The sequence below is a fragment of the Laetiporus sulphureus genome (genome assembly GCF_001632365.1).
Source record: "Laetiporus sulphureus 93-53 unplaced genomic scaffold LAESUscaffold_3, whole genome shotgun sequence".
In the NCBI taxonomy this organism is placed as follows: domain Eukaryota; kingdom Fungi; phylum Basidiomycota; class Agaricomycetes; order Polyporales; family Laetiporaceae; genus Laetiporus; species Laetiporus sulphureus.
In genome coordinates, this window is record NW_024468512.1 from 1412865 (window position 1) to 1435249 (window position 22385).

A 22385-nucleotide genomic window follows, 5' to 3' on the forward strand; every position below is an offset into this window, starting at 1 on the left:
GCTCACGATCGTCGCAGGAATTAGTCTGTGCTGCGGTCTCAGAACGTTCCAGTCTCTCGTGAAGAAAGAATGCAGTCCGCGCTTGAACGGTCGGGACGAATATTATGCGAATGTCAGCTGGTATACATAGCTAGGACAGAGCCGATGCATGCACCCTCAAGCTGTAGGGTTTCTGAGACATGCTCATCGCACATCGCTTCACAGCCTGGGTGCGCTCGCTCACCCTCCTCTGCATTCTGATCAATGCATTCCCCGCCCTGGCCTGGCAATCCGCCTGCACGTCGTTCAACCTAACTGATATTGCTGGTGTTTCGCTTGTTGGTACAACGTACTATGCTGCAAATACCACGGTCAATATCACAAACGAGTTTTCGAGCATCGATGTCGACAATCTTCCTGGCTTCTGCCGCGTCGAAGTCAGGATTACGACGAACGCCACCGGTAATTCATCATGCAATACCGAGGTATGGCTCCCAGACGAGTGGAATGGTCGATACTTGACCATAGGCAATGGAGGATTTGCTGGTGGAGGTGAGCAGTCAATCAGCAGTAGTAGTTCCGGCACATCGCTGACGACCAGACGTAGCCTCTGTTGCAGACTTGGGTACTATTGCCATTGCTCAAGGCTGTGAGCTACAGTTTCTGGTCAACCCTTGCGTTTCGCATTAACAAGTTCATACAATGCAGTCGCGGGCATGTCTACGGATACTGGACACACTGGTTCCGCAATTGACGGGTCATGGGCAGGGCCTCACAACGACGTCGGTCATGTCTGTTCATCGTTAGCTCGTTACTGAAGATATTGTAGAATGCCATTGTCGACTTCGGCTGGCGAGCTCTACACCTCAGTGTCGGCACTGGGAAGGAGATTGTGCAGCAGTACTACGGCGAAGCACAAACTTACTCGTACTATATGGGTTGTTCTACAGGTGAGAATAATCCAGCACCGCTGAAGCTGTGCAAATCCTCATCTTCATGCCAAACCCAGGAGGACGGCAAGGGTAGGCGTATAGAGCACTGCGCGATCATCCACTCATAGTCTGTCCGTCGCAGACTCAAAGAGGTGCAAATGTTTCCAGATGACTTCGATGGCGCCGTGAGTCTGTCCATTGTGACGATAGCTGTCATTGACAGGGGGTAGCGTGCAGATTGTTGGTTCCCCGGCAAATTGGTTAACTCATCTTTTCGATTGGAGTATCAAGATGGCCCTGGATGTGCAACCGACCAATTCTTCGAGGTTCATTGACACATCGCTTTGGATTGACGTCATCCATCCCGAGGTTTTGAGACAATGTGATGCTCTTGACGGGGTAAGCAGCCGCCCACGCATTGCTCCAGCCGATTGCTCACTATGTCAAAACCTTCACTTAACAGCTCGTCGACGGGATCATCAACGATCCCAGGTACTGCCTGTGAGCCCCTCTGCTCCTTCATATACGATTGTCCTGACTTGCGTTTAAGTTTCCGACCAGAGACACTCACATGTCACCCTGGACAAAACACGTCTACTTGCCTGACGATCCCACAAGTTGAAGCGCTACTCAAGATATATGCAGCTTATTACGAGACTAACCAGACGTGGATATTCGGCGGGTACTATCCAGGTGGCGAGGTTGCATTTGCTGAGAGTGGCCTTGTCACCGCCGTACCGTTCCAGCTCAACGTAGAGTGGTTCCTATACTTCATCGCGAAGTAAAGCTTTCTCTGCCAAGGAGACTTACAGATTGCTAACATTTTCTGTGTCAGCGATACAGAATGGACCATCTACGACTATAATGTGTCCGTGGTAGAGTTGTCAGATCAGATCAATCCTGGCCAGGCAAACGTAAGCAGGGTGTTTCCAACATAAAACTTGAGTTCTAATGAAATTCACAAGGCAATCAACCCCAACCTCACTGCATTCGCAGGGTCGGGGCGCAATGGGAAGGTCATACAGTATGTCGGCTGGGCAGACCAGTTGATCAGTCCTGGAAACTCGCTCCATTACTACGAGACAGTGCACGCTTTCACACAAGCGTACACTGAGACGGATATCAACGATTACTATCGCTTGTTCACTGTCCCCGGAATGAATCACTGGTAAGTCTGCGCGGTTGTTACCTGTTTCTTACTCACGTAGCTGTGACCGCCGTCAGCGCGGTGAGAAACTTTCTCAGACATTAAATTCTGCACGAACTCATAATTACTCATAGAGCGGATATGGTGCGAACGCATTCGGGGGTGTGTTGCAGGCTTCAAGCGGGATGCCACCTCTTTCCAACGATCCTGAGTATAACATCCTCTCTGCGCTTGTGCAATGGGTCGAAGAAGACGTAGCGCCCGAGTCCCTCTCCGCTGTATACTACAACGACAACAATGTCGAGAACGGGATAGGGTTCATACGACCACTTTGCCAGGTATGTGACCTGCCCGATCAGTGTGTATGATCAGCGTCTAATGGGAAGGTGATAGTATCCACTGAGCCTGCAGTATATTGGCGGAAACTCGACGACCCCAGAGGCATTCGCGTGTGTCTGAACTTTCGTATCTCACGATATGGTCTAGCAATTCGTTATCAGTGTGGACATCACGAGAAGTCACTCTTGTTCAGTAGTCGGCACGGGTTTGAAGGAAGAGTCGCACTGTTGTTACGTATCATAGCAGATCTTCTCAAAAATACAGCTGCTCGTGCAAGCAGTGCCTTGCGCAGAGCTCTTCATCTGATAGATGTTGAACATCTGCGTTGATTGCAATTCCGTCAGTGGGTCCTCTTGTTGACGGAAGAAGCAATGATGATCTCGACAAGAAAGTGAGCTCAAAGAACGTGATTTGGTGGCAGGAACCCTCCGCCGGTGACCAACTGCCACCAGGTAGCATTCAACGGGTCATTTATTAATGAGCCCCACTCTGCAGGCGCCATATGCCTCGCGTGCCCTATTACGGTCAATCTGGAACGCAGGCCGGAATATCAATGTTGTTGACGCACCCACCTTTGACATCGAGTCGGACGCTCCCCCGCAGCTTGTCTGAGGCGGAGGAGGGCTAGGCAGTGGCTTTGCAACCAGCTCGCCGCGCCGCTCGCGAAGTTGAGCGCCTTCGTATACGGGGATAAGGCACAAGCTGGCGACGTCCACGCGTACCATCTATGTCGAGACCCGGTCAGCATTTCTCCACATTCAACATCAGTAATGTGTCCATCAAAATCCTGTTGACACGTTCCGAGCTGTTTAGAGCCTTAGAGGGGAGGAAAGGTACGGAATAGCATTTTTTTCCCATAAAATCCACTCACCTTATGTGAAAGGCGGAAGTTTCCATTTCATATCCAGTGCTTTTCCCGTGCTAAGGATCTGTAAAGTTCCCTGCTATGAAGAAATGAGTCTCCGACTCGAGGCGCCGCTCGACGCTGCGCTGAGCCGCCGAAATGCACGTGACCGGACGCGTTCAATCAATCAAATCGCTCGCGCGCAGATTGATGCGACGCGTCACTAGCACTGGTCACCGCTCCAGTCACCATCTTTCATGGTCGCAGACTTTATTTGATGACACTTTCAACGGCTTATGTACTCTGAGAACCTTTCTGTGGCTTAGATACCCCCGCCATGTCTCCCTCGACCCCCAAAAAACAGACCAGCATATCGTCGTTCTTCGTAGCATCTCCAGTAGCTGCTGATAAAGGCCACCAAAAACGGAGAGCAGTTTCTCCTATTGATTTGACAGGGGATTCATATAATTCAACGTCACCTCCTAGTACTAAGAGACCGAGAACCACCACCAGCAGCTTCTTCTCGATTGCCGGGCCTTCTACACAAAGCACACAAGATATTGCGTCAAATATCGCTATCCAGGAACGCGATGGCAGGGCTACAGAACAATGGCAATTCGATCCAAACGCACCTTCGCAGCCTACAGGCGTTCTTGATGAGGAACAAAGAAAGCGTCATGAACGGGCGAAACGTATTCTCCTCGGTGACTCTGAGTTCTTCCGGAAATCGAGCGAGGGTGTCCGTGACGTCAACCCCGAGGACGCCGATGGTGATGAAGGAGATGACGGGGGTGGAAGAGCTGCTAGCAATACGGCCGCAGAGCCCGGTTCAGATGAAGCGTTCAATGAGTTGATGGAGATGTTTGCAAATTCTAAGGCAAAGCCGATGAAGGGCAAACGCAAGGCTATGGCCGCACCGAACACAAGAGTGAAGGTACAGGAAATAGGACCCAGTGGCCTTGCATACACGCCACTGGAACTTCAGGTGCGAACTACAGGGCGCAATGCAACATGCAATCTCATATGTTCTGTTAGATACGAGACCTGAAGAGCAAACATCCCGGTACCATGCTCATGATTGAGGTAGGCTATAAGTTTTACTTCTTTGGAGACGATGCTCCGGTACGCTCGCCCGGTCTCTCGCCACTGGAGAAACAGCGCTAAGGCTAAATGATGTAGATTGCGGCCAAAGAGCTCGGCATGGTTTGCTTCCGCAAACGGAATTTTATGTGCGCCTTTGTACCTGCACAGAGGAAAGACATATATCTGAAGAAGTAAGCTGGATTGCCAGTGTTCCGGGATGTTGTTAACTTGTGGCTAGGCTGCTCTCACAAGGCCATAAAGTAGGCATTGTGGAGCAAACCGAGACAGCGGCACTCAAGAAAGCTGGTGACAACAGGAACGAGCTCTTTTCACGCAAATTGACGCATTTATATACGGCAGCAACGTCTGTCGCTTACATTCTGTACCCATTCAAGATGATCTGATCACGACAACGTAGGTACATCGAGGACCTCAACTCGGTGGACGACCTCGACCCAACCTTTGCACCACCCCTGATGTGTGTGGTCGAACAGCTCAGGGGTGGCATGGGTGCTGACGAACGAGTGCGCGTTGGAATGGTGGTAATCTCGCCCAGCACGGGAGACGTCGTATGGGATGAGTTTGACGGTGAGCCTTCTTGTCAACTGTATCGGCTCTCCACAGACAACTAATATCCCGGGCCCTCAGATAACCACATGAGGACGGAGTTGGAGGTATGTCACACGTCTGAGTTTCACCAGTTGAAAGGCAGCTCAAAATTGGCAAGACAAGACTAGTGCATACGAAGCCGTATGAACTACTCCTTCCTGAAACACAACTGAGCAAATATAGTGAGAAGATGATTGCGCATACAGTGGAGTGGGTTTCAATGTGTAGCGTCTTAGTCGAGAGGCTCACGATGTATTGGCTACCAGATACTCCAGCTCTGCTGATATCATGACGGAACACCGGACTCGGATAGAACGGTTCAAAGATGACCTCACATACACCGAGGCGTTCTCTATGCTCACTAAGTTCTATACCGATAAGACCAAGACCGGCATCGCATCTGAGGGGTACAATTCGGGTGAGTTTATCCTCGCTTGGGGTTCATCGTAATCATTCTCAGTTTCTTCCAACCCAGGCAGGTTGATGGCTGCTGTAGCTGACTTCCCTAAACTCGTGGTGCTAGCTTTGGCACACGCGATAAACTACTTGATGGATTTCAATCTCCAAGATTGTCTGCGGGAAACGAGGTTCTTCGCAAAATTCACAGAGCGTACACACATGCTGCTCAGTGGCAATACTTTGGAACATCTGTGAGCTACAACAAGGACTTTACACAAGAGCCCGATATGAAGTTGGTTCTTCTAGGGAGATATATCGCAATCAGACTGATCGCACGACCAAGGGTTCGCTCATTTGGATTCTGGATCATACCTCGACGAATTTCGGCGCGCGTATGCTTCGCAGCTGGGTCGGAAGGCCGTTGGTTGACAAGAGGTTAGAGAAGCAAGGCCCTCCGTCTGTGTTCACGCTGATGATGGATGGTCTTTCTCAGGGCGCTACAGGACAGAATCGATGCAGTAGAGGAGGTCCTCGCTGATGAGTCGCCCAAACTCACACAGTTGCGGGAGCTGTTGAGACGTCTGCCTGATCTAGCAAAAGGCTTGTGTCGCATTCAATATGGCAAGGTAAAGCACATCGTCTGCTTCTATTTGTCGAGATCACGGTAATTCAGTGTTTCAGTGTACGCCGCAAGAGCTGGCAAATCTCCTCCCCTCATTCAGCAAAATTGCGAACACATTCCCTCCAATTATCAATCCTGAAGGTCGGCCTTTCAAGTCGGAGTTGTTGAACGATATCGTGACCGCTCTGCCCAAATTGAGGGAGCCTATGAGGGAGTTGCTGGATAGTGTCTCGCTTAAGATGGCGAAGGAAGGCAAGAAGGAAGCCTTGTGGACCGATCCCGACAAGTATCCGGATATCGATTCTCTCACCGCGGTGCGTGCAAAGCCGCTGTATCTCTGCTGTGTTATCTGCTGACAGGTCGCCTGCAGTCAATACAGGTGATTGAGTCGGAGCTCGTGGATGAGTTGAGGAACAGTTAGTCATGAGTATCCTTGTGATAATGGATGCCTCTGACAATAGTTATGCAGTACGCAGGAGACTCAAAAAGCCAGCACTTTTGTACAGTACGTGGTTAGGAGAGGAAGCAAGTCCGTCATACTCGTCCTGAGATATAGCACTCACCTTCCTGGCAGTACCTGGTTGAGATCAAAAAGAACGAGAACCGGCAAGTGCCACACACGTGGCAATTGATATCCAGGTTTGCTTCCCCACCGACTATATGCGCACTGCCTGCTGACGATTGTCACATGAAGTACGAAAACCCTCAGACGGTATCGTACGCCTGAGGTCAGGGAGAAGGTGCAGCAGCGCGCACAGTTCAAGGAAGCCTTGGATGCAGCGGCAAACAAAGCATATCAGTCCTTCCTCGGAGAGATCTCACAGAAATACTATGCCCTTATGCGAGATGCAGTGAACAAGCTAGCTGTGGCTGACTGTCTGCTTAGCTTGGCGCGTGTGGCGCTGCAAGAGGGTTATGTCAAGCCACAATTCACTGAGGACGACACATTAGAGATAGTGGAAGGCAGACATCCTATGGTGGAAGTACTCCGATCCGAACCATTTGTTCCAAATACAGTTCGTATGGGAGCTGGACATCCTGCGAGCAAGATCATTACTGGTCCTAATATGGGCGGCAAGAGCTCAGTCGTGAGGATGATCGCTATCTGTGCAATAGTAGGTTCCCATACCGATCTGTGCGACTTTGTCTTAACGCAGCTGTCGTGGCATAGGTGGCACAGATTGGTTCGTATGTCCCTGCTGTTTCCTTGAAAATCGGTATGCTAGACGGCATACTGGTTAGAATGGGCGGTAAGCCATGTCGTGCGATTGATCGTTATGGCACACAAGGCTGACTATCGCCAGCTTCGGACGAGCTCGCCCGCGGACGATCAACGTTCATGGTCGAGATGCAGGAGACAAACGAAATACTCCAAAACGCGACGCCCAAGTCGCTCGTCATCCTGGACGAACTTGGGCGTGGTACTTCGACCATCGACGGGGTAAGTCCATTGCTCATCCAGCGCGACGTTTCGACCTACTTTGATTTTATTAGATGGCCATTGCCGACGCCGTGCTACAGCATCTGTTGCAAAACGTCAAATGCAAGACGCTCTTCATCACGCACTACCCTCAGGTGGCTTCCGATGTACAGCGCATGTTCCCAACTGCGGTTGAAAACGTACACATGAGCTACACAGAAGACACGCGGATTGACGGGACACGCGAAGTGACGTTCCTATATCGTCTCACGCCTGGTGTCACTACGGAGTCGTTCGGCGTGGAATGTGCCCGTCTAGCTGGCGTATCGGAGCCTATACTGCGAGTTGCGTCCTCGCGCTCGGAAGAGATGCGCCGTTTGATGGAGGGACGTATCAGGCGCAATAAGTACGTGTGACACGTTAGCTGCGATCACTCACATGTACTCATTCTGTTCAATCAGGATCCGCAAGTGTGCACAGATAATGCGTCGATGCATAGACACCCCACTGGAACAAGCATCAGCACTACTAGAACCATTGCGGACATTGGCAAAGAATATGGAGTAAATCCAATTCCACATGCATTATACTCTGTCAACGACATTGAAGCACAGTGCTCTGGCAAGTTCTCACCGTGCAAGGAGACTTGATTGATACGGGTTGATACGAGGAAACTCGTCGATACAGCAAGAGTAATGACAATGATGATGCAGGACAGATAGCGAACAGCATTGCGAGATATATCGTCCATTTAAGAGTTGACCTTCCACAGAGGCCGCTTGCGCAATTTTCGTGTGATGTGCACTGCGCTCCCACCAAAGTTGCTCCCGCCGAACGCGAGCACGACCGTCTCCTCGGCTCCATGTCCGCGTGCAATGCCCTGTTTCCTCAGCTCGATGGCATCTTTCGCGAACTTGAAGCGAGCCTGGTCGGATCCTGTGCAGGGAGATATATCAGTCACATTGTTCAGAGAACGAGCACCATGACGTCATACCAATCTGGAATGTTGGCGACTCCACCGCAGCCTTGAACAGGTCAAACGGCACCCTTGCGAATACTTGCAAGAGTGTTTCTCGACCGGCATCAGCCTGCTGCACCCCATCAGGGTGTGGCGAGACGGGAGTACTAAGCCCGCCCACGTTCAGCATGTGGGGAAGCGTGACCACGAGGAAGTGGAACACGTCGTCCTTCAGTCTGTGTGCATACGGACCAAAAACCGCCGTCCTCGACGGTGGGAGCTGATGTTGCTCAATCGGCGTCGAGTTGCCGTCGGACGATGGGGGCATGGCATCAACGAAGTCGAGCCAGCTGGCGATGCTGTCAACCGTGATGGACTGCCGGCAAATTTCGTAGGCATAGTTGCACAGATCGTCCATGCCGCCAAGCAGACAACCTGCCGCAAGCACGGCTCGCGCGTTTTGAGGGTTTATGAGATTCAGTGATACTGATGAGTAGAGGTATCCTAATGCTGGAGGGTGCGGCACGGAGATGAGCGGTTGCTACATTACGTCTGAATAGCGTGACGTACCGATCGCGAAGCCCTGCATGCGGGAATCGTCAACATAGGAAGCGTGCCGAATGAATGAAACACGCACCTCCTGCGTGATCTCAGGCTCGTGTTCGAGGTGCACGTAGATGTTGCACTGACTCGTGGTCTGCGGGGTCGTGGACATCAAATGGGCCAAGAATGGTGAACGTGAGAGTATGATTGCATGTAGCCTGTAGACGCTTGGTTCGACATGCTAATAGCCATCCGGCGTTGAGACAAGAGCTTCGCAGACACTGAGGACGCCGTACTTACTAGTATGGTATCAGCGTAGTTCTGCAAAGAAGCCATCAGGACAGAGCGCTCGTGATGCGAACGACAATGGCACGCACACCGTTCTGAAAGCCTGAGTGATATAGATGGTTTATGATCTCCTCGTTGTGCAGCTGGTAAGGTGATATCCTATTGGGCGAACGCATCATGTTAGCGGTCATATACCAGCGTCTATGAAAGAAACAGCATGATGTATATACGCAGGGTGTTAAGTGCCAGGAGCAATAGCAAGTAACAAGCTGCACAGAGACTGCACAATGAAGGCATAGTGGTTCACTATGAGTCCTCGCGATGCTGACGCAATCGGCGATACCAAAATGAATGGTACCGGAGGAGTAGCCAAGAAGGAGCATAATAACGGAGACATCTGCTTGTAGAAACGGATACTCACTGAGCGTACCCATTGGTGAGGGGTGTGCCCACATCGCTGGAGGATGGGTCGGAATGGTTCGCGTACTGCCCTGTCTGCTTCGTGGGGTCTGCCACCCCGTTCGCCGAGCCGTTGCTGGGCCCGCCGTGTGCATGCATCCTCGCGCACTTTCAGACGTATGACACCACCAGAGACGAGGACGAGAAAGCGAGACGAGGAGTGGCGCAAACGGGCGAAACAAGGTCGTGGAAGGGAAGGGACACAGGAACGTGACGGCTTGTCACATATCTGACCCCGCCACAATAACGCGCTGTGGCTGATGTTTCTCAACGCTGACGTTGAGCTCATCGAACTTCACACTGAAGGCGAGTAGAGTACGGCTCTGAGGCAAGAGAAACTGAGGTTTTTGGAAATTTCATTCGACTACTACTGGAGTTCCCTGGGCAAGAACAATCGTTCAAGAGATTCTGAGCAGTTCGTAACATGCCGTGATGCCCAAGACGTTCGTCCTACGGTACTCGCTAGTTCCCAGTATCAACATGTATACAATCGTCCACGCATGAGCCCCACAAAACGAAGTTGCAGACCAGGCTCCTCCACAGCTGTTCTTCGGGGGGTGCCACATCTGCCACCACACCTCAGCCACATTTGCGTACTCCGACTCATTTAAAACTCCGCCACGTATACCTACGTGATAGCATCATGATCGGGCACAAAGTCGCACCCTTAGTATTAAGGCTCCCCAAACTCCTGAAGAAAGGCTATGGAAGAGCCTGCTTGGGAGACCATCGATGGCGGTGACTTCGTGTGCCATATCTCGGTACCGAGAACGGTCAATAAAAGTCAACACTGCCCGTGCATAAGTCTGCCTGCAACCAGTTCAACGAGAATCCTGCATCAGCCACACATTCATTTTTGATTTGTTCGGATGGACTCCCCGACCATACACCCGACAATCCTGGCCATACATGTCATATCATCTTGTCGCATACTCCCGTCTTCGCGCCCGACCACGAGCATAGATCTGCCCTTGTCAGTCCTCGACGCCTCCGTCGTTCGCTTCAGCCCAACCGGCGCCTGCTGGTTCCTTGACGCACCATCCAGCGAACAAGGACGGAAGGCACTCTCGCCAGACCATCTTCGAGCCTCTTTACAATGCACGCTCACCTCTTACGTCCAATGGACCGGCCAGCTAAAGTGGGCGCCGTACGATCCAGAGGGCGATCACACTCAGCGTGTGGGTCGCCTGATATTGACTTATGGGTCCCCCGCCGATCCCGGTGTCGAACACGTAAATGGCACGCTCGACTCACTCGCTAGCATCCATCGTTCCAAGCCCGGCTTCACGGGCAGCTGGCAGCAGACATTTGGACGTACAGCAAACCCCGATGGAAGAATTGTTCCCACCAACGAACCTTCCCTTACACGATTTACGCGAGTATGAAGGCCTGCCGAACATGATCGTACAGATCACAGAGTTTGCCTGTGGCGGTGTCGCCATTGCAAACAAGGCAGCGCATCCTCTCGCCGACCTTACTGCACTTTGTGCATGATTGGGCTAGAACGAGCAGCGCCATGCAGAGAGACGCAGATCTCCCCGTCCTATCTCCCGTGTTCGACCTACAAAGGCTGGACAGGGCAGCAGCAGGCGACATCGACACAGCCCATTCAGACCCAGTCTTGGTAGAGAAAGCTCGTGCACTGCCGATGCATCGTTATGATTGGTGGGGCCCTGGGTCGATCGGTGGAATTACTGCGCCAGACATTCCCCCCGCACTCGAGCCAGTGGCGGCCGTTCAGGCAGGTATGCCCATGCGGTGGGCGGAGTGGGACACCGAAGCACCTCTTGCGCATCACATCGTACACTTCTCTGGCGACGAGGTGCATGGCATGTATGAGGCGGCAAGGGCTTCTTCAGGATCAGAAGCGCATCAGATCAGTCGCCATGATGCTGTCGTCGCGCATATATGGACCGTCATCAATCACGCTCGTGGGCTCGAGGAGGATGGAGAAGCCGTGCACCTGAACGTATCATTGGGAATCCCCAATAGGCTCTCTCCTCCGCTCCCAAAGTCACTCTTCGGGTCGCCGCTCATCCTAACGCGCGTATCGGCCACAGGTCGGGAAGCCTCATCGCCTTCCCCGGGCGCAATGGCCGCAATCTCTTTGACTCATCTGAACTAGCAGCGCTGCTGCACGACAAGACGCACGACCCTGCACTAGTGCGGATTTGGCACGCGTTCCTCGGCGAGCGCAACGTCATCATCACCTCCTGGGTGCACCAGCGCGCGTACGAGGTCGACTTCGGCGCAGGCGTGCCTCCGCGGTATGTGGCAGCTGTCATGCCGGACGTGGACGGATGCATACAGATAATGGATGCAGCGCTTGTGGGTCTGGACCGCGGGCGTCTATCGGATGGCCAGAGACCGAAACATTGGTGCGACGACGGCGTGGACGTGTCACTGCAGCGTAAGGCAGTGACAATGCGGATGGTGTTAGGGGATCCGTTGTTACGGAAGTACAGCGTCTCATAGGGGAATCCCACGTGTGGATGTATGCTGCGACACAGATGTGTGGAGGTCGATGCGCTGAAACCTTCTGTCCGACCGCCTTTCAGGGGAGGATAATTTTGGACTGCGAGATATGACGACCTTCTAGCGAATAACCGCCACGGTTCTCTGTTCCGCTGTTTGTCAGACCGAGGAAACGTTCGGGTCATTCTCGGGCTCACCCCGAAACAATGCATTCCATTCATGTTGGCCAGGGCAGTCTTGGCCAACTAATTCGCCACACATTCAGCGGACTGTCAACCGTGGTGCATTCCGTCAAGCGCGGACTCGGATATGGTCCTCACGTTCCCCAGTGCAGCAGCTCGCGGAGGTCCATGACCACGCCAAACGAGTCGGGAGAAGTCGGCCCACTCGCCCCACGAGCCATCGTGACGTATGACTGCATCAGGTTGTTAATGACGCCCATCTCTCTCGCCTTGGGCCCGCACAGGGCAGGGTAGGACGGGGGCGCGGAGTAATACTCCGGCTCTGATCCGTCGGCCAAGTGCTTCAGCTGCTCACACCGGGATCCACATCAGGTCTCAGCAGACCGCATTTTGGCTGTGTTGGAGTAAACACTCACCATGTGCGAGCGGTCAGACGCGAAGTAGTCGAGGTACGCTGTGGCGGGAACGACCCGGAAGAGCCTGCGCCACGGGTCCGCGCGATCAACTGACACTGTCAAGCCACGGTTTGTACAACTCACGGATGGAAGCCCTTGGCGACGCGCGGGGCCAGTCGCGCGTCGAACGCGTATGGAAACGTGCTGCATACGTATTCTGCGAGCGTGATGCGAGGGGAAGAGTCAGCTGGTGATGCGTGGAGCGGGACGGCTAGGAGGAGTCAGGGATGACTGTATATGATCGCATCTGATCTTGCGATTAGACGTGTCGCATCTGCGGGGCGATCGTTGTCTCCCCGTGTACAATAGAATGTCGAAGATGCGGGGTATGCTACACGAGGCAGCAAGCCGCCATGCGGCGAGTATCTCGTCATGATCGTATTGTTCACTGAACACGCGGCAGGCGAAAAAAAGAGGCACGTTGACACCGGCGTATATGATTGTATTGCAGACGTAATGATGATTCAGGGACGCACCTGCCCACCTGCAGGGGTTAGGGAGACGAGTGTCAAAGTCATACACCCATGCTCCGGAACCTTCGCTATTCAGCATATTATCTGCTGCGCCATCGATGTCTGGAGCCTCCTCGTGTGTCTCGTCGTCCGCGGAGCGCTCTCGTGATCGGAGGACGAGAACAACATGGTAGTCCCACACGACCACGTCCCTGTCGGCCTTCGAATTCCACAGTGCCACCTGGTAGGATACATGCGTATGCATCAGTCACGTCATGGATACGTTCTCAGTACAGTTGACGGTGGGACGAGCGGGAATGAGTTGATTGCGCGGGTTGGTAATGGGCTAAGCGAGGAATGGAAATACATGTGTGTACGAACCGTCTTCCCGTCGTTCGAAATGAACACCACGTAAGCGTCCCAGGACCAGCCAGAGTCTGCTTCCGCCTGCGCAGCGAATGCTTGTGCAAGTAGATAGATGTTCTCTTCACAGTAGCAGCTGGTGTAGACGCTGTCGGGCGGTAGTGGTGGAGGTGAACGGTGTGTCTGGCGCCGAGTTCGTTCATGCTTGTTGGGCATCACACACGATGACAAGTAAACACTGAGCAGGGTGAATAAATTTCGAAACGAGCGATTTGAGTAGCGAGCAGAGGCACAAGTACAAGTGTGAGAACGAATCAGAGTCCCTCCGAAACGGCGATTAACCTATTTGCGGTTATCCTAGAGTAACCATTTGCATACTAATGATATACAATCCAGCAGCTGCCCCCATGACTGACAACGAGCACGGCGAACAACCCAGACACTATCCTTCCGTCATCACTAGGTCGTCAGATTATCATCTGCGCACGAGGTGGTCAGCGACGGATCACGATCGCGGAGAAGGGGAGATGCGCACATCGGGGGGTATAGGACGTGTGGTGGGTATCTTGTTGCTCATGTCAACGCGTCTTTCTCGCATCCGCATTGCCTGAGGGGATGGTGACGGTGTCGATGCTCCACTGGCTCTTATTCATGAGCATGTCCGAAACTTTCTTCCTCAAGAGGATGTCATCGAGCTCCGGCGAGGACCGCTCTGGGCGGAAAGGGACGAATATGGGTCGTGCCGCGCTCGACTTTGACTTTTTCGTCGCAGGGACTCTGGGCTGTGGCGCATGCAGTGACGGAGTGGCGGCCAAGGTGTGTACCTGTCCTGATGACGACGGCGAGTTGGCGCTGACCGTCTTCAGCGAAGAAGGGATAGGATGGGGGAACTGGGAGGGCTGTGCGGGCTTCGGCAGCAACCCCGAGTTGTTGGTGAACGGGTGCGTGGCGAGGGGGTCGAACGACTGGAATGCGGGGGTGGACATTGTGCACGAGAACGTGGCAGCGAAGGGCGAGAGCGGTGGGATGAAGATGAAGCAAGTGCGGTGAGCAGGGATGTTTTAAAGGGTATGGGAGCACCCGAAACGCGAGTGGAAGGTGGGGATGGAGAATCAAAGAGGCGGTGGGCGCGGGAGGTTATATAGAAGAGCAGGGAAAGAGGGATTTTGTGGCGAGCGGAATGGGAGAGCCGGGGCATTTGATGTCACATGCTTCGTTCCGACCTTGTTCACCAGGATCCTCAGCGCAGCGCCCGAGAACAGCCGGCCACCGCCTCTCATCCGCCCGGATCTGCCACCTATTCTACGCTCCATGTTTTCTCCGAACACGGTTATCGAGCGTGTGTCCGCTATCCTTTCCTTATACGATTGCATCCGACCTCACCTCGACGGCCAGCAATGACCTTCACGATACACGCGCTGGACATATGAGCAACGACTTATGAGATCCCTGCCGGCGATGCGCTGCCCAGAGCACCCGTCTCCCCATCTAACATGGAGTCGTGATCATCAGTCGTGCCACGCGCAGCCATAGGGGTACGATCTCCACTGGCAGTCCACCATTTAGACATTCTGGGCTCATCGCCTCATGAACGCCGTCGCTGAGAGCTGGTCATGGGGGGAAACAGCAGTGTTCTTCTCGGACAGAGGGCATCGAGAATGGAGTAACTGTCAGGCCGAAGACAGACCGCATAGACAGGTATCCTGCCTCCTCTCACGGTAGGTCTAAAATCCTAATTGGCGCCACAGGCAGGCATCTCGGAAGACCGGCAGAAGACCTGTAGGTAAATGTTGGACCCGATGAACGGTGCGCATGCTAATACAGTTCCGTCAGCTGTCTGCGTGTGCCGTTATCCTGACAACACGGACGGAACAAGACCATGATGGGACCCGGCTCAAGCTCGCTTCTCTTGTGGCTTGATCTTGCAGTATTTCCATGTACGACTCCTACGAGGGGTAAGCGGCGTCTCATGATGTCCTCGGACGTGGAACGTCTTTCGGTCTATCGTAAAACTAGCATGAGTGACCCCAAATAGCGAGCAAGGATTCCGGGTCGTAGCGCACCTGCCCTCAAACTTCGCCGTTTTGCACGCACGCGCTTGAATCCTTTACCAAAGTTGCACAAGCGCGGTATCTCTGCACCTCTCCGCTGTGAATAGTAGTTCGCTTGCATGCGCTCCATCGTGTAAGAGTGTCTCGTCGGCGCCATCCAATAGCATGTCACCTCTTCCAGTGGTTTTCACAGCCGCCACATCAGTCATGTGTGATAGCGAGTCGGAAGTCGCTGCCTCATTGTGATTACCAACTTCACATTGCGGGCACCCCAGCGGGAAACCGGTGTTCATCATCATTCATCGGTCAGCTCGTCATCGGAAGTCCGCAGCTATATACAGCCAGCCGTTCTAATCGGCTAGCGACTTCAATAGAATGACGACAGTACGCAGATCGTCACTGCCCATTAGAGACATTCGGGTGTCGCCAGCGTGATTATCGAGCACGCCTCGGAGAGGTGGCATGGGTGAATGTCGGAGAAGAAGATCACGTCCGCGAACGTGGCCTCCGCTGGGGCTAGCGTGGCAGGAATCTGCCGAGAGTGGGGGAAATCCAGGCAGAGAAGATGAGGAAGGGGACACGAAGATGAGCGGTGCCCAGGTAAGCGCAGAACCCTCGTTTTGAAGCATTCTGAGTAACGGAAGACACGGTGCCTGACCTGAGAGAAGTGACGTGACACGCACGGTCTACGTCATGGTCAGCAGCGCCGCACACGACCACAACGTCAACACTCACTCGCAAAGCGCGTAAAGGCTATTGGGCAAACGAATCGGCCACGATGGCGTCCACATTGCCGTCGGCCTTCATCACCGAATGATGGAGTGAGACCATCGGAGAGGTGACGCCCAGCAGCACAAGGTCAGTGTTCGCATGAGATGCTTGCGTCAATGACGCTAGAAGCGAATAGGAAAACAGCGGAAATGAGCAGGTTCTAGCTGACAGCCAACGCTGAGCCCTCTCCGCGGGGTGGGAGGCAGGAACACCAGTGTGAACGCATTGGCGCCCGTGTAGGTCGAACACGGTCACATGATCGACCACCACGTGGGAGATAGCGCCCACGATGGCCGGGAAATTTTGGACTTTGAGCAGCAGCCTCGACTCACTGCAGAGCATGTCGACCACGCTCCCGCTCTTCTGGGATCTCTCGGCCGCTTCTTCGACTGCTCGAATCGATGCCTCAGTGAAGCTGATCAGTGCTCTCGAGCATTTCCAGGCGCAACATGTACCGAAGGACCTTGACGACGCCGGAGAGTCGCAGGAAAAGGCCAGAGTCAAGAGCGACGGCCTTGACGTTCTCAACGCGCAGGATGTATCCTACTCTATCAGGCGATTCGTTCGTGGCCTGGCTAGCCCGCGCGAGAGCAGTAGGCTGGGGTTCGCGGTGGCGTTGACGGAGGTCAGTAGCCCGAGCCAGTGTTCGCCAGATCCTTTGTGTAATATTACTCTGCAATGCTAGTTGCTTTCCCGGATAAACACGGTGACGTGTGCGCAAATCGTCGCGCTCATCCTGGATTCATCCAAGAACCAGGGCTCGATGAACGGCCAGGAGAAGCGGGATGTGCTTTTCGCCCGCCTGTTCGGGTTCACGTCCGTCATACAGTCTGGCCTGTTATTCCGCGATACGCCCCTCCCTACGTCCGCCTCATCGTCTACGCAGGCGTCCAGCCTGTCGAGCTACAAGGATGTTCTCGCGCAGCTGCTGGCTCTCGGCGAGAAGAAGTCCTGGTTGCGGGAGAGCGCATGGTGGGCGATCGGCCTTGCGATCGACGCGATGCACGAGTCCAACGTCTCATGGAAGGACGACGCGGTCGACGCGACCCTCCATGCTATCTACACCGAGAACAAGTTGTGGACTCCGGAAAAGATGGCTGTGACGCTGAAATTGCGTAAACGCTACCCTTCTCGGGACTGGAAGGAGTTGACTTCGCCTACCTTCAAAAACCCTGATTTGCTGAGCACTGCGAACTTGTATGTCGTCGCTAGGGTCCTCAAAGTAAGTGCGCATAATTCAGGATTTCCGACATCCCGTTAGAACCGTTTAATAGGAGATAAATACGGATGAAGACGAGGAAAAAGATCTGCCGAATCCTGGAGTATGGAAGCCCCAGGTCCATTCCGTCTGGGACATGCTGCTTGATGAAATCTTGTCCGACAGCACAGCAGAGCGTACCAGAAAAGCTTCCTTCCCGGAATTCTTCCGGATTGTTGTGGACGGTGGGTGCTTGTCGGCGCGTTTCCAAACTAATGTGTATGCTGATGATTGCTTGCAGAATCGTTATTCGCGCCCACTGCGTCCCCGCAGCGCAAATACTGGGGCTTCCAGGTCTTCCAGAAGGCGCTACCCCGCATCAGTGCTAATGAAATGCCGATGTTGTTCACGAAGAACTTTATGCGTTCCTGGATCAACCATCTGTCGAACAGCGATAGGTACCTCCACAAGATTGCAAGGCAGGTGGTGAGCGGATCTCGAATTCTCGTAGTCTATCTCTCTGTTGATAACTTACCTTGTTCGTCTGCAGGCCACCGATATCCATGCTCTCGTGAAACAGAATCCTACTGTTGGATTCACTCTCATTCTCCAGCTCACCGGAGTGAACGGCAGTCGCCAGTTTGACAACTTGACGAAGACCAAAACTGTGGAATCTATACTTGCTTCGATGGACAACGATGGCATTCAGGCTTACATCGACTTCGTGCTGAGGCAAGTCAACGATGAGAAAGGCGCCGAAACGTTCGTCCACTTCGCTATGCTTTCCAGCAGCAGTCGCTCATCGGGAGATGCTCTACAGTACCGATGTACAAACGCTGAATTCGCGACGCGCGTGGGTCATCGAACAGCTGACAGCCCTGATTCGCAACGGTGCCATCCAGAAGAGCGAGCAGTGGGTGCAGTCGATTCTGGACTGGTTGGTTGTCCATGGTCTGTTCGTTATCAAAAAGAAGTCTGAGAAGAGTGCTATAACAGCAGTACGTCGATCCCGCCAGGCCTGGTCTATAATATTCTCACGTTTCCCTTTGTAGCTGCGGAGCTCTCCATCCCCTCCCTTCTCCGACGAGCTTCGTCGGCAATGCCGAGAACGGCTTCTGAGCTGCCTGGCCGAGCTAACATCGCAGCATACGCGCATCAAAGACGGTCGGTCGTGTTCTTCCGTTTACATGCGCAGGGGGACTTGCTGAGACATATTAATAGGCGAGAAGGTCTCGAAGCTGCCTGCAGTTGCGTCAGATGGCGAGTTCTGGGTATCTAAAGTGCTTAGTACCATCGAGAAGCTCGAGAAGGATTCCAAGCATGTCACTATTCTCACAGCGGTGGACGAGGATGAGCAGGAGATGCGCGTGAAAGCCCGTCAAGTTGCGGAGCATCTGAAAACTGTGAGTTCAGAACAGTCGTTCAGAAATATCTGATGGCTAACTCGCCTTCAGATCCAAGACGACAGACAGGAGGCGGCAAGGGGTGCCGAGCTGCTATTGATGGCTACGCTCCTTCACCATTACTGTGCGGACGATGATGCCGATCTGGAGGCTCTTGAGGTGTGTCTGCCCGACTTCTCCCAGCTGCAAACAGACTGACTGAGGTGGCCTTGCAGAGTTGCATTGACGGTGCATCACGCATGTTCCCCGAAAAAAGAGCGAAGCACAAAAAGAAATCGCGGAAGTCCTCGAGCGAAGCAGAGAACTCGACCGAAGAGAAGGCGCCCGAGCCAGTGGATGTCCTCGTTGACACCATTATTAGTCTCCTGGAGAAGGCGACGGCGTACATGCGTGCAGTTGCTAATCAAGCCTTCTCGATGCTTTCCGGCTCTGTGCAGGAAAGCACGATCGAGCTCATCCTTACCGTGGGTGTATTCGTGTCTTTATCGCGACCATGTCGTCATTAATGCTGACTTTAGCAATTGGAGCGTCGGGGTCCAAGCGAGTTGTTGGCGGGTGAAGATGAGGAGATGGATGGTGAGGAAGGTTCTGATAGCAGCGAAGACGAGAAAGAAGAAGAGGAGTCGCTCAATGCAGAGAAAGAAGAGGAAGAGGAAGAGGAGGAAGGAGATGATGAGGAGGGCCTGGAGCTTCGGAGGAAAATCGAAGAGGCACTGCGTGTCAATGGGGTGGAACCCGCGACCGGCGAGACCGATGATGAGTCAGATGAAGAGCTGATGGATGATGAGCAGATGCTCGCTATCGACGAGCAGCTTGCTGCACTGTTCAAGGCGCGCACTAGCACGAAGAAGGGCAAACGTAAGTCCGACCACTGGGTTCCTGATCGGCTTTCTGCTTACACTGCTCGCGTAGATGTTGATGCCCAACGGGAGGCCACGCATTTCAAAAACCGGATTCTGGAGTTGCTCGAGATCTTCATCAAGAAACAGCCCACAAATCCCCTAATCATCCGACTGATCCTGCCATCAGTAAATCTCATCTTCGGCAGTGGTTCCGATGAGAAGCAATTGGCGGACAAGGCCACCGGTATTCTGCGGTCCCGGTTAGGCAAGTCCAGGGAGGTACCGGTTGAGTTCGACAGCGAGCTAGCTGTGCAGGTACTGGAAGAATTGCACTCGCGCGCTCGCAGGGCTCCCTCATCGAACGTGCTTGTCACGCTCAGTCAATGTAGCCTTTATGTCGCGAAGCTGCTCCATCATGCTGGGCAGGACGAGCCGATCATCAAAGCGTACCGGGAGTCGCTGTCAGATTTCGTAACTCGCAAGTCCTCCAAGCTCAATACCAACTTCTTCTTGGACTTTGCGCGTCGGCTGACGAATGTTGCCTGGAATCTACGAGACAGCCTTTTGGAGGCTGGGGGAAATGCTGTCAACGTCTACAGGCAATGTCAAGTGTATCAGATCCTCTATTCTTTGCTTAATCAGCTTCCTGAACTTGTGAGTCGATCATGTTGGTATCACAATCGCGCTGACATTGGTGTATAGGAGGGTCGCCAATCAGAATTGATTAAGTTCATTCCGACGTTGCGCCGTTCACTGCAAGACATCATATCTGGCGCGTGCGCTTCCACCCATACGCACACTGCGGCTCAGATCAAGGAGCTGCTAAAGCTTGTACAACTCGCCGTCCGCCATTCGAGGAAAGTATTATCTACACCTGAAGAAATCTCGGACATCTGGGATCCGCCTTCGTGGACCGCTTTGGCGAGCAAGCTTGCCCATAGCGATCGCCTCAAAGCATCTGCCCCTCTTCAAGCGATCTGCAAAAGCATCGCTCGGAGTATCGGGGAGACCACCACAAGTGTTAACGAGAAGTCCGTTGGTCGAAATACGATGGACGACGCAACGTCCTCCAAGCGGAAAGCCAGCGAACTCGAAGACAAGGGAGGTGAAGAAATGACAATTAAAAAGGCTAAACGGAAGAAGGCGAAGAAGGCAGTGTCCCAATAGTCGTGTTCTGATCTTGGCAGAGCACGGAATACATGTTGTCTGAAATGTGTCTGAGATGCAAGCATGTCGCCGACGAGCGTCGTCGAGGGGCTAGTTACATCATGTCTTAGTCGTAGCATCCACTGGCTGCGACACTGCAGTATGGAAGTTTTTCTGCAAGTACGATTGGAACCAAAACAAAGTTGAATGGGTGTCGTCAAGAGATGTTGCCGTTTTTTGTCTAGCCCAGGGAACTGGAAAGTTTCCGTATGAGGGATAGCTGCGAAACGCTAATCCACGTGGTGGTGCCTTGTTTGATCTTGTCAATGCCTTGTCAATCATTCCATCTTGCTCAACGGTTCCGGCCTCTCGTGATCATCAGACCTGCGCTGATGCAGCATAGCAGTCAGTGACACGTAAATCGCACCCAGTCTCAAACTCGTCCGATGTGTGCTTCTGTGAATTATCGGATCTAAGCTACAATATTACTGCCAAATCGTCATTTCCGAATACATCAACTGGCATGTCAAGTTTCTCGAAGATTCGTATGTCTGCTGCGCTGTCATAAGGTGGATAGTCTGGCGCACGTAAAGCATTTCTCTCACTTTTTGAACCTAGGTGTCAGCCAAATGACTAGCATGACGGCTACCTCAGATGAAACATTTTTCGGACACGTCGGGGTCCCGAAATCTGGGTATACTGAACGCTGACCGCTGCCACAAGCTCATTTGCTGCGGTAGCCTATCGTTGTCCGTGAACGAGCAACGCATCGTGACGCAGCCATCGACGACCATTAGTGCCATATGCAATAATTTTAATTTCGCTTTTGCGGAGGTCGCCCGCTGCGTTCAGATAAAGCACTGGATCGGAGGCTTCGGCGAACAATCACGAGAGGTAAGCCTTCACATTGCCGGCATGCGCCCATCTAAACTCTATCGGCTCGGTTGACACGGCTTTGCCACGAACCCCCTCTTCCTTTATTGCCATGTGGCACGACAGTGAGAGGATTACGACTAGACCTCTCGCGAGCCAATTTCTCGTCCAGAGAAAACCTGTGAGTAATTATTCCTGATGCAGGTTTGGTTTGCCATCATCTGACACAGTGGCTGGAGTTTCAGCGGGCCGCCTCCGATGTTCTGGGAATCCAAATATACTCGATTCAATCGCGGTGGATTTTGGTCTAGGGTTGAGCGTACGCTGGTAACATTTCTTCCTGCCTGCATGCTCGATGCTCCTTCCGTGCTGTTGCGAACAACGAAAATTGCTAACGAATGGAGACCTATGTTCAGGCGCGTTTAGGCGGCTCAAACCTTCGACCGTTACTGTGTGCATGCCGGTATCGTCGACTTGCTGCCGATAACTCCATCCCTTTACGCCTGAAGATTTCTTCCGAGTCGCCGTTCATATCTGCTTCGACATCTCAGG

General features: G+C 53.1%; 8 protein-coding genes across 8 annotated transcripts; 4 read left to right on the forward strand and 4 right to left on the reverse strand.

The window, feature by feature from the left end:
• Window positions 1-179: 179 nt before the first annotated feature.
• On the forward strand, window positions 180-2517 carry LAESUDRAFT_755265 (feruloyl esterase-like protein; the record flags this gene model as incomplete). The annotated part of the gene is made up of 13 exons (XM_040912008.1): window positions 180-531; window positions 587-628; window positions 688-761; window positions 809-929; window positions 989-1001; window positions 1054-1096; window positions 1149-1310; window positions 1375-1412; window positions 1462-1692; window positions 1747-1825; window positions 1877-2079; window positions 2195-2396; window positions 2452-2517. The coding sequence occupies 13 exons, from the start codon at window positions 180-182 to the stop codon at window positions 2515-2517; spliced, it is 1626 nt and encodes a 541-aa protein (XP_040769369.1).
• A 1061-nt stretch (window positions 2518-3578) lies between these two features.
• LAESUDRAFT_734417 (uncharacterized protein) lies at window positions 3579-7790 on the forward strand (the record flags this gene model as incomplete). Its single annotated transcript, XM_040910508.1, has 19 exons — window positions 3579-4226; window positions 4277-4363; window positions 4421-4515; window positions 4563-4688; window positions 4743-4912; window positions 4973-4998; window positions 5052-5143; window positions 5200-5351; window positions 5409-5583; window positions 5639-5767; window positions 5826-5958; window positions 6014-6268; window positions 6325-6370; window positions 6424-6479; window positions 6529-6593; window positions 6649-7069; window positions 7126-7204; window positions 7259-7395; window positions 7449-7790. The coding sequence occupies 19 exons, from the start codon at window positions 3579-3581 to the stop codon at window positions 7788-7790; spliced, it is 3234 nt and encodes a 1077-aa protein (XP_040769370.1).
• On the reverse strand, window positions 7641-9818 carry LAESUDRAFT_809521 (uncharacterized protein). The gene is made up of 8 exons (XM_040914145.1): window positions 9585-9818; window positions 9253-9322; window positions 9176-9196; window positions 8970-9116; window positions 8903-8915; window positions 8369-8842; window positions 8008-8310; window positions 7641-7902 (listed from the first exon to the last, which is right to left on the reverse strand). Exons 1-7 carry the CDS (start codon window positions 9719-9721, stop codon window positions 8126-8128), a joined length of 1047 nt encoding a protein of 348 aa, XP_040769371.1. The 5' UTR covers window positions 9722-9818; the 3' UTR covers window positions 7641-7902; window positions 8008-8125.
• A 188-nt stretch (window positions 9819-10006) lies between these two features.
• LAESUDRAFT_741058 (uncharacterized protein) lies at window positions 10007-12097 on the forward strand (the record flags this gene model as incomplete). Its single annotated transcript, XM_040911122.1, has 6 exons — window positions 10007-10405; window positions 10586-10843; window positions 10884-11056; window positions 11079-11682; window positions 11748-11950; window positions 12032-12097. Exons 1-6 carry the CDS (start codon window positions 10327-10329, stop codon window positions 12095-12097), a joined length of 1383 nt encoding a protein of 460 aa, XP_040769372.1. The 5' UTR covers window positions 10007-10326.
• Window positions 12098-12166: 69 nt separating this feature from the next.
• Window positions 12167-14181, reverse strand: LAESUDRAFT_720886 (uncharacterized protein). The gene is made up of 6 exons (XM_040907910.1): window positions 13568-14181; window positions 13211-13427; window positions 12819-12891; window positions 12696-12759; window positions 12295-12626; window positions 12167-12241 (listed from the first exon to the last, which is right to left on the reverse strand). Exons 1-5 carry the CDS (start codon window positions 13763-13765, stop codon window positions 12414-12416), a joined length of 765 nt encoding a protein of 254 aa, XP_040769373.1. The 5' UTR covers window positions 13766-14181; the 3' UTR covers window positions 12167-12241; window positions 12295-12413.
• LAESUDRAFT_734420 (uncharacterized protein) lies at window positions 14128-14535 on the reverse strand (the record flags this gene model as incomplete). The annotated part of the gene is made up of 1 exon (XM_040910509.1): window positions 14128-14535. One exon carries the CDS (start codon window positions 14533-14535, stop codon window positions 14128-14130), a length of 408 nt encoding a protein of 135 aa, XP_040769374.1.
• Window positions 14536-15167: 632 nt separating this feature from the next.
• On the reverse strand, window positions 15168-15789 carry LAESUDRAFT_720892 (uncharacterized protein). The gene is made up of 4 exons (XM_040907911.1): window positions 15615-15789; window positions 15383-15552; window positions 15298-15332; window positions 15168-15247 (listed from the first exon to the last, which is right to left on the reverse strand). The coding sequence occupies exons 1-2, from the start codon at window positions 15728-15730 to the stop codon at window positions 15444-15446; spliced, it is 225 nt and encodes a 74-aa protein (XP_040769375.1). The 5' UTR covers window positions 15731-15789; the 3' UTR covers window positions 15168-15247; window positions 15298-15332; window positions 15383-15443.
• Window positions 15790-16691: 902 nt separating this feature from the next.
• LAESUDRAFT_720895 (uncharacterized protein) lies at window positions 16692-21157 on the forward strand. The gene is made up of 13 exons (XM_040907912.1): window positions 16692-16996; window positions 17057-17593; window positions 17646-17814; window positions 17871-18055; window positions 18120-18331; window positions 18390-18567; window positions 18622-18733; window positions 18791-18972; window positions 19024-19131; window positions 19188-19436; window positions 19491-19830; window positions 19885-20468; window positions 20517-21157. Exons 1-13 carry the CDS (start codon window positions 16712-16714, stop codon window positions 20979-20981), a joined length of 3606 nt encoding a protein of 1201 aa, XP_040769376.1. The 5' UTR covers window positions 16692-16711; the 3' UTR covers window positions 20982-21157.
• Window positions 21158-22385: the final 1228 nt, after the last annotated feature.

Bases quoted from the DNA above. Each gene is read 5' to 3' on its own strand.
- LAESUDRAFT_720895 (XM_040907912.1), top strand. From the start codon at position 16,712: ATGTCGACCACGCTCCCGCTCTTCTGGGATCTCTCGGCCGCTTCTTCG. The intron at 18,332-18,389 runs GTTCGTCCACTT...GATGCTCTACAG, and splicing joins GATGAGAAAGGCGCCGAAAC to TACCGATGTACAAACGCTGA. The intron at 18,973-19,023 runs GTGAGTTCAGAA...ACTCGCCTTCAG, and splicing joins TTGCGGAGCATCTGAAAACT to ATCCAAGACGACAGACAGGA.
- LAESUDRAFT_809521 (XM_040914145.1), bottom strand. From the start codon at position 9,721: ATGCATGCACACGGCGGGCCCAGCAACGGCTCGGCGAACGGGGTGGCA. The intron at 9,323-9,584 runs GTGAGTATCCGT...TTCGCCCAATAG, and splicing joins CTCACCAATGGGTACGCTCA to GATATCACCTTACCAGCTGC. The intron at 8,311-8,368 runs GTATGACGTCAT...CTCCCTGCACAG, and splicing joins GTCGCCAACATTCCAGATTG to GATCCGACCAGGCTCGCTTC.
- LAESUDRAFT_720892 (XM_040907911.1), bottom strand. From the start codon at position 15,730: ATGGAGCGCATGCAAGCGAACTACTATTCACAGCGGAGAGGTGCAGAG. The intron at 15,553-15,614 runs AGGTGCGCTACG...TAGTTTTACGAT, and splicing joins AAACGGCGAAGTTTGAGGGC to AGACCGAAAGACGTTCCACG.
- LAESUDRAFT_720886 (XM_040907910.1), bottom strand. From the start codon at position 13,765: ATGCCCAACAAGCATGAACGAACTCGGCGCCAGACACACCGTTCACCT. The intron at 12,760-12,818 runs GTGAGTTGTACA...CCCGTGGCGCAG, and splicing joins GTCGCCAAGGGCTTCCATCC to GCTCTTCCGGGTCGTTCCCG. The intron at 12,627-12,695 runs GTGAGTGTTTAC...CGGTGTGAGCAG, and splicing joins CGTCTGACCGCTCGCACATG to CTGAAGCACTTGGCCGACGG.